This window comes from Nesoenas mayeri (assembly GCF_963082525.1).
Source record: "Nesoenas mayeri genome assembly, chromosome: 19".
NCBI lineage: Eukaryota > Metazoa > Chordata > Aves > Columbiformes > Columbidae > Nesoenas > Nesoenas mayeri.
Genome location: NC_137568.1, coordinates 12,715,054 through 12,731,799, shown reverse-complemented (window position 1 = coordinate 12,731,799; position 16,746 = coordinate 12,715,054). Strand labels below are relative to the sequence as shown.

The 16,746-nt window shown below is 66.6% G+C and overlaps 3 protein-coding genes across 7 annotated transcripts; all 3 read left to right on the top strand.

The window, feature by feature from the left end:
• The first annotated feature begins 76 nt into the window (after window positions 1-76).
• P4HB (prolyl 4-hydroxylase subunit beta) lies at window positions 77-8,100 on the top strand. Its single transcript, XM_080356413.1, has 11 exons — window positions 77-251; window positions 443-649; window positions 1,138-1,271; window positions 1,458-1,595; window positions 3,821-3,925; window positions 4,182-4,307; window positions 4,663-4,863; window positions 5,539-5,659; window positions 6,235-6,416; window positions 6,786-6,872; window positions 7,396-8,100. Exons 1-11 carry the CDS (start codon window positions 104-106, stop codon window positions 7,483-7,485), a joined length of 1,539 nt encoding a protein of 512 aa, XP_080212539.1. The 5' UTR covers window positions 77-103; the 3' UTR covers window positions 7,486-8,100.
• A 2,687-nt stretch (window positions 8,101-10,787) lies between these two features.
• On the top strand, window positions 10,788-12,301 carry PPP1R27 (protein phosphatase 1 regulatory subunit 27; the record flags this gene model as incomplete). The annotated part of the gene is made up of 3 exons (XM_080356702.1): window positions 10,788-10,974; window positions 11,869-12,019; window positions 12,178-12,301. 3 exons carry the CDS (start codon window positions 10,788-10,790, stop codon window positions 12,299-12,301), a joined length of 462 nt encoding a protein of 153 aa, XP_080212828.1.
• A 468-nt stretch (window positions 12,302-12,769) lies between these two features.
• Window positions 12,770-14,638, top strand: MCRIP1 (MAPK regulated corepressor interacting protein 1). Of its 5 annotated transcripts, none has more exons than XM_080356391.1 (5): window positions 12,770-12,936; window positions 13,006-13,105; window positions 13,193-13,291; window positions 13,396-13,461; window positions 13,564-14,638. In XM_080356391.1, exons 1-4 carry the CDS (start codon window positions 12,929-12,931, stop codon window positions 13,423-13,425), a joined length of 237 nt encoding a protein of 78 aa, XP_080212517.1. In that variant the 5' UTR covers window positions 12,770-12,928; the 3' UTR covers window positions 13,426-13,461; window positions 13,564-14,638. The 5 variants fall into 5 exon arrangements, with proteins under 5 accessions (XP_080212517.1, XP_080212516.1, XP_080212513.1 ...); XM_080356390.1 differs by having other exon boundaries at window positions 13,006-13,124; XM_080356387.1 differs by having other exon boundaries at window positions 12,770-12,804; window positions 12,890-12,936; window positions 13,006-13,124; window positions 13,193-14,638.
• Window positions 14,639-16,746: the final 2,108 nt, after the last annotated feature.

Genomic DNA, 16,746 nt, shown 5'->3' with positions numbered 1-16,746 from the left:
GCGGCGCGGCCAATGGGGAGCGGCGGCGGCCGGCGGAGGCGGGTTTATAAGCGGAGGCGGCGCCGCGGCCCCCGGCCCGTCCCGAGTCGCCGCCATCAGCGCCATGGCCGGGCTGCGCGCGCTCCTGCCGCTGCTGTGCCTCGTGCTGCCCGCGCGCGCCGCGGAGGAGGACGCGGACGGGGTGCTCGTGCTGCGCGCCGCCTCCTTCGAGCGCGCGCTGGCGGAGCACCCGTTCCTGCTCGTCGAGTTCTGTGAGCGGGGCCCGGGCGGGGGGCGGCGGGGGGCGGCGGGGCCAGGGCAGGGGACGCGGGAGGCGGCGGTGGGGGGGCGGGGACGGCGGCGGTGGGGGGGCGGGAGGGCGGCGGGGGGGCCGTTGGGCCGTGCCGGGGGGCGCGGGGCCGTGCCGGCGGGGCCGTGCCCGCGCTGACCGCCCGTCCCGCAGACGCCCCGTGGTGCGGCCACTGCAAAGCGCTGGCGCCCGAGTACGCGAAGGCGGCGGCGCAGCTGCGCGCGGAGGGCTCGCCGATCCGGCTGGCCAAGGTGGACGCCACGGAGGAGGCGGAGCTGGCGCAGCGCTTCGGCGTGCGCGGGTACCCCACCATCAAGTTCTTCCGCAACGGCGACGCGGCGGCGCCCAAGGAGTACACGGGTGAGCGGCTGCCGGGCCGGGCAGCGGCTGCCGGGCGGGCGGGCCCAGCGGCGCCGTCCCGCCGCTCCGCGGGCCGAAGAGCGGCCGCGTCCGGGGGAGCGGGGCGGGAGGGATCGCCCGGCGCTGCGGCCCCGCAGCGGGAAAGCCACCGGGCGGGCCGGCGAGGGGCGGGAGGCGGCCGTGCGGCCCAGAGCAGCGCCGGCCCGGCGCACAGCCCCGGGTCCCAGCGGAGCAAGGATGCTGAGGAGCGGCAGCGCCGCGTCGCTGGTCAAAGTTTAGGAACGTGCTTAGGCCAGGAGTGACAGAGCCCCTTGTACCTTGGCTTAACAACTGCAGATTAGCTTAATTGCATCAGGAGTGAAAGGAAGAGTTGCGTAAACGCTATCTCGGTTTCTCCTGACGTGGCCAACCGCCCAACGGCCTCGAAGCTCAGGGGTCTGTTCTTAAACGTTATCGGGGAAAAGTGACCGAGTGTTATCTGTGCGCAGCCGGCCGGGAGGCAGACGACATCGTCAGCTGGCTGAAGAAACGCACCGGCCCGGCCGCAACCGCCCTGGCAGACGCCGCTGCCGCGGAGGCGCTGCTGGAGTCCAGCGACGTGGTGGTGATCGGCTTCTTCAAGGTAGAGCCTGTGCTGCCGCCTGAAGCTCCGGCGTGTCCGGGGCTCCCCCGCGCTCTGCTCCGCGGGGCCCCGGCGGCTGGGAAGGCTGCTCGTGCTTGTGAAACTCGCCGTCCTGCCCCACTCGATCCGCCGGTTCTCTGGGGCGCTCGTGCTGTGTCCCGGGTGACACCGTCCCTTCCTCCCCAGGACTCCGCGTCAGAGGCTGCAAAGGAGTTCCTGTCGGCCGCAGAGGCCGTGGACGACATTCCCTTCGGGATTTCCTCCAGCGCCGACGTCTTCGCCAAGTACCAGCTGAGCGGGGATGGTGTGGTGCTCTTCAAGAAGGTACGAGCGCTGGGTTGAGTCCTCTGCCCCTCCTTGTCTCTAATTCGGGGCAGCCCCCGTGGGGCCGCGCTCGGCCGCCTGCTCTGTCCCACCGCGGTGCTCACTGCTGGGCGCTGGGCCGTGCTGCCGCCTCGCTGGTCTCCCCGTTCCTCGGCGCCCGGCAGCTGCGCGGTGAGGGCCGGCGCAATCTGGAATGCACCCCTGGCCGTGCCCGGTGAGGCCTCCCGTGCCCCTCCCCGGATTCGAAGGGCCCTAAAGGGAACAGCAGCCAAGTTCCAAGGGCTCGCTGTGCTGCTCCGTGCTTGCCTGGCTCAGCAAAGCGGCTCTGAGCGTCCTGGGGCCCAACGGGCCGTGTCCGGAGCGGCTCCGTCTCTCGCTGCCGCGGGTGCCGTGGCACAGAGCCCCCGGGAGGTTCCCGGGGTTACGTGCAGAGGGACACTGGCTACCTGCAGGATCAGAAATAAACTTGCCAGTACCTCTCACTGTTAAAATCCCGGTCCCTGGGATTAAATCCTCGGTTTGAGAAAATGAGTTGAGTTCCTTAGGCTTGGCGGTGGTGCACATGGGGCTGCCTTTGGTTCTAACTGGTTAAATCTGTGCCTAATGACAGTCATCAGTCTGACCAACTGGGGACAGGCTGAAGAGTTGAATTCATCCTTATTTCAGCCTTTATTCAGCTAAAACAGCATATTTGATTCTAATACCTCTGAAATTGTAATTCAGGTACTTGTGTGGTGTTGGGAGCTTCTAGACTGGAATTCTCAGTCCAGGCCCCTCGGTCGGTGTGGCCGAGGGTGCCGGTAACTTATCTGGCTAATGAGCTGGAAATGCCGGGGTTTGCAACTAGAAACTGGGGATGTTCAGGGAGAGGCCCACCCGTGCCCTGCCCTTCCCTGCGGGCGGCTAACGGGCCCAAATAGCTGTTTGCGGAGACTTTGCCTCGTGTTTGGTGAACACTGAAGCCCGAACAGAGATGCTGCTCTGGAGCCGACTGCAGCTGCGCTTCTGGGGCTTGATTTAGTTGCCTGTAAGCTTTGTCACGTCAGCTCTGTAGAATGGACTTGTTGACTGGGTCTGATGTGTTATCCTCTACCCCTGACGTCCTCGGGGCTCCGTCACGTTTTCCTCTGCTTCCGAAGCGCTGTGGCGCTGGCACGACCTGTCTTTGACGGTAGAGGCACATAAGCACAGTCAGCTTGGGTTCGTCTGGAACTAAAGCAGTTCTGTCCTCGGAGCCGCTTTATCGGGACGGGCGCCCTGGTCTGCGCCGGGCGCTGCCAACGGCTCCGCGGGGAGCAACGGGACGTGGTGCCCGCGGGACTGCGGCCGCCTCCCCCGCTCCCGTTCTGGTGTCGCGGTAGCGCTGTCAGAGCTCTCCAACACGTTCACCACAAACCAGGGTGAAAATGAGCGCAGCGGGAACCAAATGCCAGGGCGCGGCAAGCACATGGCTTATCTCGCCAAAAATCGTGGTTTGGGCTCCGGCTCCGCTGCCTGCGGTCTCTGGGTCTGACCTCAGAGGGGTTGGCTGGTCCTTCTCATTCTTTGTGTGCTGTCCAGCCTCACAGAGACCTTGAACAACCGTGGTGAAGGCGCTGAGGTGATGTCCAGTGCTCTTTAAAGCATTTACCAGGTTAACTTCCAATGTTAGGTGCTTTGCTCAGCTTTTCTGCTGGTGCTGAGCTCCTGCAGCAGCAGGCTCCCTGCCCGGCACCGGGAGCGTGCCGTGCCGAGGGGCTGCCGTGCCGTGCCGCGGCGCTGCCGTCCTGTGCCGCGCTGCTCCGGGCCCGGCCCGGGCTGCGGGTGGTGTCCCAGATAAAAAGGCTCCGGCACTGGTGGCGCAATGTGTGTGTCAGACCGGCGCTGCTGTCACTGGCAGAGGCCGAACCGGCCCCGGCACCGGGCGAGGCGCGTTCCGCAGTGCGGTGCCCTTTGCTGTTGGGTGCTGTTGGCAACGCCGTGGTTGCAGCGCGGCTGCTCCGTCCCGCGCCGGCCGGTCCCCGGTGACCAGCTCCGCTCGTCGCTGGTGACCGCAGCACGGTGCTGGGGGCTGAGCTGTCCGGCTGCCGCTGGGGCTTTGCAGACACCCCGGGCCAGGTTTGACACGAGCGCGCGGTGACCTGGTTGGGAGGCGGAACTCCGCGGCAGTAACCGCGGGATGTGTCCTGGCGGTCGGGGAAGCGGCGCAGGGAACTGCTCTAATGCGACAATACCTGGTTTTGCAGTTTGATGAAGGCCGTAACAACTTTGAAGGGGACATCACAAAAGATAATTTACTGAACTTCATCAAGTCCAACGCGCTGCCTCTGGTCATAGAGTTCACTGAACAGGTAGGTCTGGTGCTTGGTGCGGCTTCTTTCTACAGCGGCTGTGAGAACGGACGGTGAGCGTTGTGCTCCGGTTCTGTCCTGGAGCTGCCTCAGGTCTGGGGCTCCGGAGAAGTGGGGAGCGCAGGGCAGGGAGGCAGCAGCTCGCTGTTCGGAGCGGGCCTGCGGGCTGCTCTGCTCTTCCAGATAGCGGAGCCAAGCTGACCTGGACACCGGCTTACCGCTCTTCCAAAAATAAACTTCATTTGCTACTCCTCAGACTGCTCCGAAAATCTTTGGAGGAGAGATCAAGACTCACATTCTGCTGTTCCTGCCGAAAAGTGTGTCTGACTATCAGGGGAAACTGGACAACTTCAAGACTGCAGCAGGGAACTTCAAAGGGAAGGTGAGACGGATTTGGGTGGGTAATTAGTGCCCCCTCCTGCAGAGACACGCAGCGCTGTCCGCGTCCTCCCGCACTGGGGAGGCTGTGGCGCGGCGCTCTGCGTGGCGCAGCGGCCGATGACCGAGCGCTTCCTGGCTCGCACAACCGTGGAATTAACAACAGTTAATTCCTGACGTTCCCTGTGGGTGTGAATCTGACTGGGCCGTAACCAGCAGCAGCACCGGGTCCCTGCGCGTGTGGCTCCGGCGCTGGGCACAGGACGAGGGGCCAGATCGGCTCCTGCCCGTGCGCGTGAAGTGTCGCAGGCGCGAGATGCTCGTCCTCACCACGCTGCCTTTGGCTTTTTCCTCCAAAGATCCTGTTCATCTTCATCGACAGTGACCACAGCGACAACCAGAGGATTCTGGAGTTCTTTGGCCTAAAGAAGGAGGAATGTCCAGCTGTGCGCCTGATCACGCTGGAGGAAGAAATGACCAAATACAAACCTGAATCAGCTGAGCTCACAGCAGACAAGATCACGGAGTTCTGCAACAAGTTCCTGGAGGGCAAGATCAAGGTAAACAACGAATGGTGCGGTGGCAAACAATGAATGGTGTGGTGGCAAAGCTGGCTAAGCCAGCAAAGCAGAGTGGTCCTTGTGAGGAGCTCTGTGAGGCCTCTGATGAAAATCCTTCCATTAATGTACGGAGTATCTGGCGGCCTTTGTGCTGAGAAACAAAAGGCAAAGCTGCTGGGGCGTGAGGCTGCGGGTGGGTGAGCTGCGCTGGCGCCGGTGCAGCCGCTGTCGGCTCCTCCTGGTAACAACTGTTGATCCGGTTTCTGTTTCTGGCAACGGTCTGTGGAAGGTGCGAGCTCGTGCGGCTCAGCCCGGAGATGATCCCGCTCTGCTCCGGAGGCAGCGGCCGTTCGGCCGTTCAGCTCAGCCCCGCGGGGGACACGGTCGCGGCGCTGCGGCTCCGTGCGGGGGACACGGTCGCGGCGCTGCGGCTCCGTGCGGGGGACACGGTCGCGGCGCTGCGGCTCCGTGCGGGGGACACGGTCGCGGCGCTGTGGCTCCGCGGGGCGGCCGCCGCTCCTGCCGGGGCGGGCCGGGCCCTCTGCGCCCGGAGGAAGCAGCTGACGCGCCGCAGCCGCGCTCGGCCCCGGGGCTCAGCCCGGCTCCTCCGGGGGCGCGGACGCTCCCAACAGCTGTGTCGCAAACCCTGTTTGTGAGTTTCGCTTCTTATTCCAGCCCCACCTGATGAGTCAAGACCTTCCCGAGGACTGGGACAAGCTGCCTGTCAAAGTCCTGGTTGGCAAGAACTTTGAAGAAGTTGCTTTTGATGAGAACAAGAACGTCTTTGTGGAGTTCTGTAAGTGTCTTCCAAGAGCTGGTTCCCAGTAACGGGCGGGAAATTGGTGCCAGAAGCTGCATGGCCAGGAAAGCGCCTGGCAGAGCCGCAGCCGCGCGGGGACCCGGCCGGACAGATGTGGGACCCGGCCGGACAGATGTGGGACCCGTCTGGCGAGGCTGGCGCGACTCGGGCTACCTGTGTGGATGGGGGTTGGTGCAGGGGTGTCGGCGTGGATGGGGGTTGGTGCGGGGGTGTCGGTGTGAATGGGGGTTGGCGCGGGGGTGTCGGTGTGATGGATGGGGGTTGGGGTGGGGGTGTCGGTGTGAACGGAGGTTGGCGCGGGGTGTCGGTGTGATGGATGGGGGTTGGGGTGGGGATGTCGGTGTGAACGGGGGTTGGCGCGGGGTGTCGGTGTGATGGATGGGGGTTGGCGTGGGGGTGTCAGTGTGAATGGGGGTTGGCGTGGGGGTGTCAGTGTGAATGGGGGTTGGCACGGGAGTGTCGGTGTGATGGATGGGGGTTGGCGTGGGGGTGTCGGTGTGAACGGGGGTTGGCGCGGGGTGTCGGTGCCAGCTGTGTCGCCTTGTCTCCAGACGCCCCCTGGTGCGGTCACTGCAAGCAGCTGGCTCCGATCTGGGACAAGCTGGGAGAGACCTACAGGGACCACGAGAACATTGTCATTGCCAAGATGGATTCGACCGCCAACGAGGTCGAGGCCGTGAAGATCCACAGCTTCCCCACGCTCAAGTTCTTCCCGGCCGGCTCTGGCAGAAACGTAAGCAGACCCGGTGCCGAGGGAGCGCGAGCAGTTCTGGCCGAGGCCGGGGGAGGGCGCTCGTTGAGCGGGGATGGAACAGCCACCTCTGCAGGACACCGGGAGCTCTGGGCTGTAGGAAGGCTTGGGGCGGGAGCGCGTGAGGGAGCGCAGCGGAGGCCCGCGTGCTCATCCCCAGGCTGTTCTTTCCTGCAGTGATCTCTGAAGTCTAGTGGCTGAGCTGTTTTCCTTCGTCTCATATGGGTGAAGGTGAATTTTTAAATTCCCTTTTGCTTGGCATGTGAACTCTTGCTCAGAACGAGAATTCTCCTCTCCAGGGCGGTGGCTCTGTCGGTGCCCATAACCATTACCCGTCTCTTTCCTGCGCAGGTCATTGACTACAATGGGGAGAGGACGCTGGAAGGCTTCAAGAAGTTCCTGGAGAGTGGCGGTCAGGACGGGGCGGCCGCCGATGACGTGAGTGCCGCCGAACCGCGTCTGGGCCTCGGGCTGCGGGCGGGGGCTGGACCGGGCGCTGTGCTTGACTCCTCACCCTAAACAAGCTCCGGGGTTATGTGGCAGGATGTTGTTGCTGGACAAAACTGCCTTTGCCATAGAACGAGAGCCGTGCAGCTGCAGCCTGGCTGCGGAATTAATGTTCTTGGGCAGCTTAAGCACAAATGCGTGCGGACTGTTGGTGTTACAGCCTCCAGGTTGGCACAAGCCGTGTCTGGCGGTTGTGCGAACTGCTGGAGCACCGGGAGGGCCGTTCTTTGGGGCTGGTTCTTCACCGCGCGCTCCCGCGGGCGCGGAGCCGGAGGCGCCTCCCGCCGGGCGGCTCTCACGGGTGCGGGTTCTGCGCCGGGGTCCGATCCCGGTGTCCCGCACTCGGAGCTGTGGCGGAGGCCCGCGGGTGCTCTGCCTGCCGGGCCGGGCGGGAGCGGCCGCTCTGCACCCGGGTCCGATGCTGGGAACCAGCAGCTGTGTCTGCCCTGTGCAGGATCTGGAGGACCTGGAGACGGATGAAGAAACGGACCTTGAGGAAGGTGACGAGGAAGATGAGCAGAAAATCCAGAAGGATGAATTGTAAAGCGAAGACTGATCTACATCACCCACAAAATCAGACACTAAACTGGCAGCTGTTTTGCAGCCCAGTGAGTCAGAAACCCATTAAGATTTAAAGCAGAAGGTGAATGACTGGAAATCCAGGGATTGGCTTTTAGAATAACACTTGCCCTCACTTGCCTGTACACTTGGCTTCCTTCCTTTCTCTCGGCTCCCCAAGATCTGTCTCTGGGCGGCCAGCGCAGCCCGCTGGGCCCACCTTGTTTTGTGTTGTTCCTTTTTGTACAGGGCTGTCGTTTCGGGGTGCGGAGCGGCAGCTGAGCACCGCAGCCTCGCCACTAACATCCTCCCACAAAGCTCTTTCCTTCTTCTTTTCCCAACTGAACCTGTAGTTGATTTCTGGGCCCGCGGTGCTCCCCACTCCCTCCAGTCGGGCTCCGGCGAGGGGCGCGCGCGCTGGCGGCAGCAGGGCGTGCGGGCGCTTCTCCGGGCACTGGGCAGATGTTTCCCTGCATTAGGGCTCGGGAGGCGACAGGAGCAGCGGGGACCCCGCGTGGGCTGCGGCTGCTCCCCAGACCGGCTGTCACCATCCTTTCGATCAAATGCAATTGCTTTCCAAACGTCGTTTTGACGGGGCTGGCCAGGCGGGGGGGGTGCGGGAGGGGCGACAGAACAGAGCAGCCGGGGTGCGTGGTGGCCGCGTTTTGGGGAGGAGGCGGGAGCGCCGTGGGGCCTGAGCCCCGTCAGGCTGTTCTCAGCGTGCCGCTACAGTAACATGGGAATTGAATTTGTTGGCCAAATAAAGTTGAGATTTTAATACTATTATGTCTCTTTATCAGAAATAGACTTAGTTTGTTTGACCTCGACAAGAGGATCGGGCTCTGGGGTGACCCTGAGGGGCCTCTGCCAAAATGGCGTTTGTCGGCTTTCTCAGACTTCCACTAAACACCATATGAGAGAAATGCTGGGTGAGCACGGCCGGCCCTGCTGGTGGCGCCTGGTACCTGAGGCTGAACAAATACGTGTTGTGTAATCAGTAAAGGAAAAAATGTCAGCAGGTCTGGATTGAATCAGCTCGTGCAGGCAGGAACCCGCCGGCGCTCGGTGCGGCGAGGGACGCGGCTCCCGCGCCAGCTGGCGGCTGGGGCACCTCCACACCCCCGGAGCCCGCCCGCGGGGAACCGGGGGCTGCCCGAGCTCCGCTCACGTGGGCTGAGCTGCGCTGCTATTTCCAAACCAGGCACCTACTGCTGGAAGCACTTGTGGAAGGAAACATGCTGTAAATGTCACCGGGGAGGGCGCGGTGGAGCCGAGGGCAGCTCGGCCCGGGCACCGGGGCAGGACGGGAGCGTCGTGCAGCGCTGGGCTGCGGCAGCGCGAGTGCGGTGTGAGCCGTGTGCGGTGTGAGCCGCTGGAGTGCAGTGTGAGCCGTGTGCGGTGTGAGCCGACGGAGTGCGGTGTGAGCCGTGTGCGGTGTGAGCCGTGTGCGGTGTGAGCCGCTGGAGTGTGGTGTGAGCCGTGTGCGGTGTGAGCCGTGTGCGGTGTGAGCCGTGTGCGGTGTGAGCCATGTGCGGTGTGAGCCGACGGAGTGCGGTGTGAGCTGTGTGCGGTGTGAGCTGCCAGAGTGCGGTGTGAGCCGAGTTGTGCGTGGGGCTGGGGCCGGACAGGCCATTGCTGACCGTGGGGTCAGAAAGGGCACTCGCTGCTGCCCACTGTGTTTGTCACCCGGTTACCAGGCCGGCTCCCCGCAGGGCTGTGACCCGCGTGTCGGGCAGGGGCCCGTCCTGGTGCTGTCCCACCCGCAGCGGCCGGGGCCGCCCTGTGTGTCGGGGTGGGGAGCGGGTGCTGAGGAAGGAGATCGCGGGCAGGGGCTGGCCAGCCCGGCTCAGAAAGGTCCGTTTTGCGGGGCCAGTTGCTGTGTAAACAAGCTCTGCGGCGGTTCTCTCTTGGGCCCGGACGGGCTCTGCTCGGCCGCGGTGGCTCCTCTCGGCGGAGCGGGACTCCACCAGCCGTCCTGCGCGCACGGATAATCGCTGTTCCAAGAAACCGGCTACAATAGCCCTGTGTGCAGCGCTCGGCCGCCCGCCGCACCGCGCTGTGTCCGGCGCGACCCGAGCAGAGGGGCTCACAGACATCGGTGCGTTCGCCAGCAGACAAATGGGCGCGGGCCGGTCTGGGTGCGCGGCCGAGCGAGCTGCCGGCCCCGGGTGGGGGCTCCGGACACGGGGCTGAGGCAGCACCAAACCTCCGAGCCCCCTCGTGCGGGACCGGGACGTTTCCTGATGTGCCCGGGCAGCCCCCTCAGTGTGTAACAGCACAACGTGCCTGTGTGTCCGCAGGGACCAGGCTTGGACGGGAAAAACGTGCAGGAGCAGTGGTTGCTTGAGCCCCCGCCAGATCTGAAAGGCGGTCCGTCCCGGGCCGTCGGCAGCTCCGGCCGGCGAGCGGGGCCGGCAGCAGCTGTCTGAGGCGGTGCTGTTCCCCCGCTGCTCCGCAGGAACCGTCCCGCCCAGCAGCTGGTTCTGGGTTTGGGGCGGCGCACAAACACCCCGCACCGGTGCTGCGGCCGCCCCGTTCTGCACCAGCACGGGCGCGAGAGTTCTCGGGGTGCTGGTGGTGCTGCCGCCTGAGCCGCGCGCTCGCCAGCACCGCGCGCTCTGCTCCCGGGTCTGACGCAACCACCGGGAGTGACGGAGCTCTGACCGTGTTTGGCACCACGGCCGCGACACGTCCGTGCTGGCCGCTCGCGGCGTGACCAGCTTCCCCTTGCTTGGCCATCGTCTTTGTGCCTTTTCCCCAGCACACGTGGGTGTGCGAGGACTCGCTGCTCCGAGCTCTGTTCTCAGGCCCTCGGGCTCCCCTGAAGGGCTCCATGCGAAAGCAGCAGTAGCTGTGACCCCTGGATGGGCACATCAACAGGTGGGTGGTAAGATGAGACACCAAGTTCTGCCCGAAAGCGGGAGGCTCGATTACCAAGTGTCATGGGAAACAGCATGAGCTACATGTCCCCAAAATAGCCCACAGGAGCCTATAAAACGCGGTGGCCCCGGAGAACCGGCAGTCCCGGGCCAGGGCCTCGGGTGAGCTGGAGTGCCCGCGGCTGCTCCCGGTGGCATGGGGCTGTAGGGACAGCGCGGCCGCTGCCCCGCACGACCGGCACACGGACACCGCGGCTGCACCGCGGCTGCACCGCGGCGAGGAGGACCCGGCGGCAGGAGGGAGCGGCGCCGCGGGGCAGCGAGCGGCAGGGCCGAGCACTGAGCGGCGCCGGCGGCTCCTTCAGCGCCGCATCCGCGCTGCTCTGCCGGGGCTGCGGGCTGCGCCAGCATGAGGGACCTTTACCCGGTGTCGCGGCACCGGTGCAGCCGCTACGCGCAGAGACTGAGAGCCGCGCGCACCGTGCGCTTCCCCAACGATGTCGTCTTTCAGGACCACATCAGGCAGGGCGACCTGGAGCAGGTGGGCAGGTTCATCCGCGCCAGGAAGGTGACGCTGGACACCATCTACCCCTCCGGTGAGTGTGCGGGACGGCTGGGCCGGGGCAGCCAGGGACCCCGCAGAGCCGCGGGGCCGACGCTGGGCCGGGGCGGCTCCGGCAGGGTGACAGGTGGAATGCGGCCATTTTTCTCCCCGGTGGGGTGCAGGTACCCCCAAATCGCCCAGCGAGGCCCGAGAGCCCCGAGCCAGCGCCCCAACATCCCCGCTCATCGGCCCGGCCCGTGCGCGCCGCGGGAAAGGGGAGGCTGGTCCCTGGGTCCCTTCACGGCGTCACCACGTCCCGCAGCGCGGTGGGACCTGGACACGGGGCCGCGGGTACGGGCCGGGCTGTGGAGCCTTGAGCGTCGCGGGCTCCTGCCTCCACCCGCTCTGCCGCACCGCTGGCTCTGGGCGTTTGTAGCACCAATGTTGTGGGAGGCACTGGGTTGTGTTTGCACCCAACCTCACACCAACTGTTTGCGGAATGCCCTGATCCTGATCCCCGCTGGCTGGTGCAGAGCCCGGATTTGTCCCTTTTTGTGCTTGGCTTCAGCTCCTGCTGTCACATGGCTGCAAAGACAGCGTCTCAAATGACCCCGGGGCTTCCCCCTGCTCTCCCGATTGCTTCATCGCTTGCTCCGTAAGGAGCTGCTGGAACTCGGACAGAGCAGGACCCTGGAGCCCCCGGTGTCCCCGGGCGCGTGCTGCCGGGCAGCCGCTCCCAGCCCGGCCGGGGCCGCGGGGCTGAGGGTGTTGGTGCTGCAGGGGGAGCGGACACCGGCAGCAGCTCCTCAGTCTCTGTTTCTCCCCACCATCTCCCGCTAACGAGGGTTTGCCGGCCCCTCTCGCCCGGGCTGTGGCCGCCTCGCGCTTGTAGCTCCGTGTCCACAGCTCGTCCCGCAGCCCGGGGCTCACGAGTCCTCCCGCCCAGGCATGGCAGCGCTGCACGAAGCCGTGCTCACCGGAAACCTGGCCTGCGTGCAGCTCCTGGTTAAGCACGGCGCCGACATCCACCAGAGGGACGAGGACGGGTGGACGGCCCTGCACATGGCCTGCAGCGACGGCCACGCCGACATCGCCAGGTGCGGCCGCGCCGGGGCCCCTGCGCCGCACGGCCCCGGGAACCGCAGCCGCGGGGAGGGGCCGCTGCGGGGAGCGCTCGGGACTGCCCGGGCCCGGCAGCGCGGCTGGGGGAGCGCGGGGGCGCCCCGCCGGCTCAGCCCCCGCCGCTGTCCCGCAGGTACCTCATCTCCCTCGGGGCCAGCCTGGACGCCACCACGGACGCCGGGGACAAGCCGTCGGACCTCATCGACCCCGAGTACAAGGACCTCCTGGAGCTCTTCCAGGCCGCCACCGTGGGCTGAGCGGGACTCGGGCCGGGGCGGCGGCGGGGCCGGGCCCGGGCTGGGCCCGGGCGGGCGGCCGGGCGGGTGTCGCTCGGTACCGCGTCTCGGGAGCACTTTGTACTTTTCCAATAAAGCGTCTCGGACACGGCGCCGCCTCCGCCGCTCCGCGCGCGGGGCCGGGCTGGGCGGGGCCGGCGGTGGGCGGGGCCGAGCTGGGCGGGGCCGGCGGTGGGCGGGGCCGGCGGCGGGCGGGGCCGTCCGGGCTGCGCGGGGGCGGGGCCGTCCGGGCTGCGCGGGGGCGGGGCCGTCCGGGCTGCGCGGGGGCGGGGCCATCCGGGCTGCGCGGGGGCGGGGCCATCCGGGCTGCGCGGGGGCGGGGCCATCCGGGCTGCGCGGGGGCGGGGCCATCCGGGCTGCGCGGGGGCGGGGCCATCCGGGCTGCGCGGGGGCGGGGCCGCGCCTGCGCGCTGCTGCGCTTCCGTCGCGGCCCGAGGGCGAGCGGAGGCGGGAGCCAGGCCCAGGTGAGGGGCGCGCGTTGCCATGGCGACGGGCGGGGGGCGGCCCGCGGCCTAGCCCGGCCTGGCCGCCCTCTCCTTTCTCCCGCAGCCGCGCGGAGCCCCGCCGAGCCCCGCCGAGCCGACAGCCATGGCCAGGTGAGCCCCGCCCGGCCCCGGGCCCAGCCGCGGCCCCGGGCCCGGCTCAGCCCCGCGCTCCGCTTTCAGCTCCCCGGTGTCCCGCGTGGTGTACAACGGCAAGCGCAGCGGCGGCCCGCGCTCCCCCGGCGCCGGCAGCGAGATCTTCACGCCGGCCCACGAGGAGAACGTGCGCTTCATCTACGAGGGTGAGCGGGGCGGGCGCGGGGGCGGCCGGGCCGCGCCGCGGTGCTGAGCGGCCGCTCCGTGCCCGCAGCCTGGCAGTGCGTGGAGCGCGACCTGCGCAGCCAGATGGGCTCCGAGCGCGGCCTCGTCGAGGAGTACGTGGAGAAGATGCCGAACCCGAGCCTCAAAGGTGAGCGGCGTCCCGGCTGCGGCGGGAGCGCGGCCGGCGGGGCCCGGGGCCGGGGCGGCTGCAGCGCGGCCTCTGCGCCAGCGCCGCCTCCGCCTCCTCTGCAGCGTTCAAGCCTGTTGACCTGGGTGACCTGAAGAGGAGGAGCACACAGGACGCCAAGAAGTCCTAAGGCGAGTCCTGCGGATCGGCTGGTCTCCTAAGGTCCTCAAGCAGATTTATTTGAGATTTTGTGTTGGTTTCCTCCTCTGGTCTGTTCTCCCCAACGCCCGCAGGAGAGCCGGGCAGCCCTGGGCTGGCTCTGAAGCTGCGTGGAAGCAGAGATGCTCCGGGGCTCACCGAGGACGCCCAGAGCCTCTCGCCAGGGATCCCAGCCCCCCTCCCGGCTCTCTCTGTCCTTCCCCACTTCACGCCGGGCTCGCGCATCTCCTGCTCTCCCTGCGCCCCGCTGCGCTGGGCTCCCCGGGCGCTGGTGCACGCAGGGCAGAGCGCAGCAGCGGTGCCGGGGGAGGCGGCTCCAGGTCTCTGCTCCCTCCTGTGCGCCGAGGAGCCGCAGCTGCTGGGTGGGCCGGGGAGGAGGAGGGAGAGCTGGTTCTGCCCGGCGCCTCGGGACAGACCGGCAGCCCCAGCCCAACACCCTCCGTGCCGGGCAGGTCTCACCGGCTGCACTGGCTCCCTGGCCGGGGTGGCCGCAGGACCCGCGGCTCGTCGGTGCTGCCGGGGCTCGCGGGTCCATGACCAAGGCCGGATTTCCTTGTGCTTAGGCTGGACCAGGCCCCTGTGGTGCTGGGGATGGGGCTGCTCTGCTGTCCCTGCAGAGCGGGATGGGGTGTCAGCGCTGCCCCAGCCCCACGTGCCATGCTCAGCCCGCCTGGCCGCGGTGCTCTGGCAGCTCCGGGCAGCTGGTGCTGACTGTGCGGAAAGCGGCTCGTTGGCACCCGGGCTGCTCCGTGCTGCTCCGTGCTGACACCATTTTCCAGCCACGCGCCTTGGCAGAGATCTGGCCCTGCCTGGCAGAGCTGTCACTGCGGGGGCTGCTGCGGCCACTGTGACCCGCCTGGGGGCTTTTTGGGCCCCCCACCCTGGCAAGGCTCAGGGGGTTTCTGCATCACCTGAGCCCGGGAGAGCGACAGTGCCATTGTGGGCTGAGCGGAGCAGCCGTGGCCCCCCGTGCCCCCAGAGCAGCGGCGGGGGTGGGAGCAGCCCCTGCCCGCCATGCCCAGGGCCGGTGGGGAGGGTGCGGGGCCGGGGCTGCCGTTGCCTTTCCTTTGAGTCCTTCAGCTGTACTGTTCCTCTTTTCTGTTGTCTGTTACCTGAGGAGTGTTGTAAATAAAAGCTGGTGTCCTTTTGGCTCTGTCTCTGCGTGACACTGCCCGGCCATGCCCCACGGTGCCGCTGTGCCATGCCCGGTGCGCCATGCCCAGTGTGCGGTGCCGCTGTGCTGTGCCTGGTGCGGTGCTGCAGAGCCCAGGGAGGGCTGTGTCCCCGATGTCCCGGCAGGCTGTTCCCTGCCCTATCCCCCCTTGTTCCCTGGGCTGCCGGTGCCCACTGTTCTGTTGTGTTCTTCCCCTTTTAGACTCCAAACCCGTGCAGCTTTGTGGCTGCAGCACTGGGAGCCAGGGCCGGGGCTCCCTGTGCTTCCCAGTCCCGACCGAGTCCCCAGGAGAAGCAGCGCAGAGCAGAAGCCACCTCTCATTTCTATTGTTTCTTTTCCAAGGGATCTTGCCCGCGGTATCGCCGTGGTGCCGCCGTGGAGCACGGTGCCCTTGGGCCTGGGGCCTCCGGCATCCCGGGAGCTGGACCGGAGATCTAAATGTTGACACTATTAATACACTCGTATCCTCTTCCCTGCCCCGCTTTAGTGGCATTTGAGCCATACCGAGCATTGCTAGAGCGCCTCCTCAAGTGCCCCTCGTCACACTTGGCCGTGACCCTGTTTACCTCCCGGCACCAAAACATTCCCGGAGCAGGCGAGTGCCGGGACGTGCTGCCCAGTTCGGCACAGCCGGGCGCCGCCTCGGCCCCTCGTGGTGCCACCGCTGCTGGAGCTGCCGTGGGGCGGATCCCTCACCGCGGCACCGCCGGCCCCGCGTCCCTCTGTCACCCGGGGAGCCGGGCAGGAGGTGACAGTCGCAGAGCCCTGAGCAGGACTGGAGCCATTTGTCCGTCTGTTCCGGGCCGTGTGTCCCCAGGGGGCGGGAGCGGCCGCTCGGTGTCCCCGCGGGATGCGCGGGGTCCTGCCGGCCCCAGCACCCTCCGCCTTGTTTATCTTCAGGTTCAGGTGCCGGGAAGCCGGAGGCGAAGCAGCCGCTCTAATGAAATGTCGTACAAGAATCATTCTATAAACAGGCGATTTTTAGAAAGACAAATAACGATCCCCGGGGTGAGGCAGCGCGGGAGCGGGGGGGGAACGTCCCTGCGAGGCGCTGAGGCCACAGGCGAGAGAAATCGGGCTGTTTACCTATAAAAATCGAAGTCAGCAGGGGTTTATTTTCCCTGTGCCTCCAGTACGGTGCTGATCATTAGATTAAACGGTGAGAGGATGAGAGGTGTGTGTTGTATCATTGAATTAGGCGGTGGGAAGAGGGCCGGCAGCGGGCACAATCTACTTAGAAGACCAATTTGTGGTGCTCCATTTCCTTGATAAAGTGGGAGTTCTCCTGCGAGGCGCCGGGGCCAGCTGCACGGGGTGGCCGGTGGCCACGGTGCCCAGCCTCCCCCGCTCCGGCCTCTGCCGCCGGGCACCGCGGCAGGGAAACGGCTCCCGGGGCGGGCGGTGGGAGCCTGGGCAGGTTCCCAGAGAGCGGGTGGATGAGCCATCCCTGAGACTCCCCAGGCCAGGCTGGACGGGGCTCCGAGCACCCTGAGCTGGTGACGATGTCCGTGTCATGGCAGGGGACCGGGGAGCCGGGAAGGTCCTTCAGCACAAACCAGCTGTGGTTCTGTGCCCGGGATGTGTGGGCCGGCGGCAGTGCCGGCGGTTCACGGGGAACAGGGCAGGTCCTGCTGGGCTGCCAAGGACTGTGTGCATGGCGTGTGTGTGCGTGTGCATGGCGTGTGTGTGTGCGTGTACATGGCGTGTGTGTGTGTGCGTGTGCATGTACATGGCGTGTGTGTGTGCGTGTGTGTGCGTGTGCATGGCGTGTGTGCGTGTGTGTGCGCATGTGCATGGTGTGCGTGTGTGTGTGCATGTGTGCGTGTGTGTGTCTGTGAATGTGTTTGTGAGTCTGAGTGTGTGTGTGCAGCCAGCTCTGGGGTGTCACGGTGCCACGGGGACAGCAGTGGGGTGTTGCTGTGGCAACGCTGGAGCAACAGGCGCAGGGCTGGACCCCGCGTGATGGCCATATTTACCTTCCCAGAAACCGCTTCGTGCTCCAACAATTTGCCTCAATTAGGCTCGTTACCGCGTCAGGAGGCCACAGTGACGGCAGCGGCCATGGAGGCCAGCAGCTCCGCGG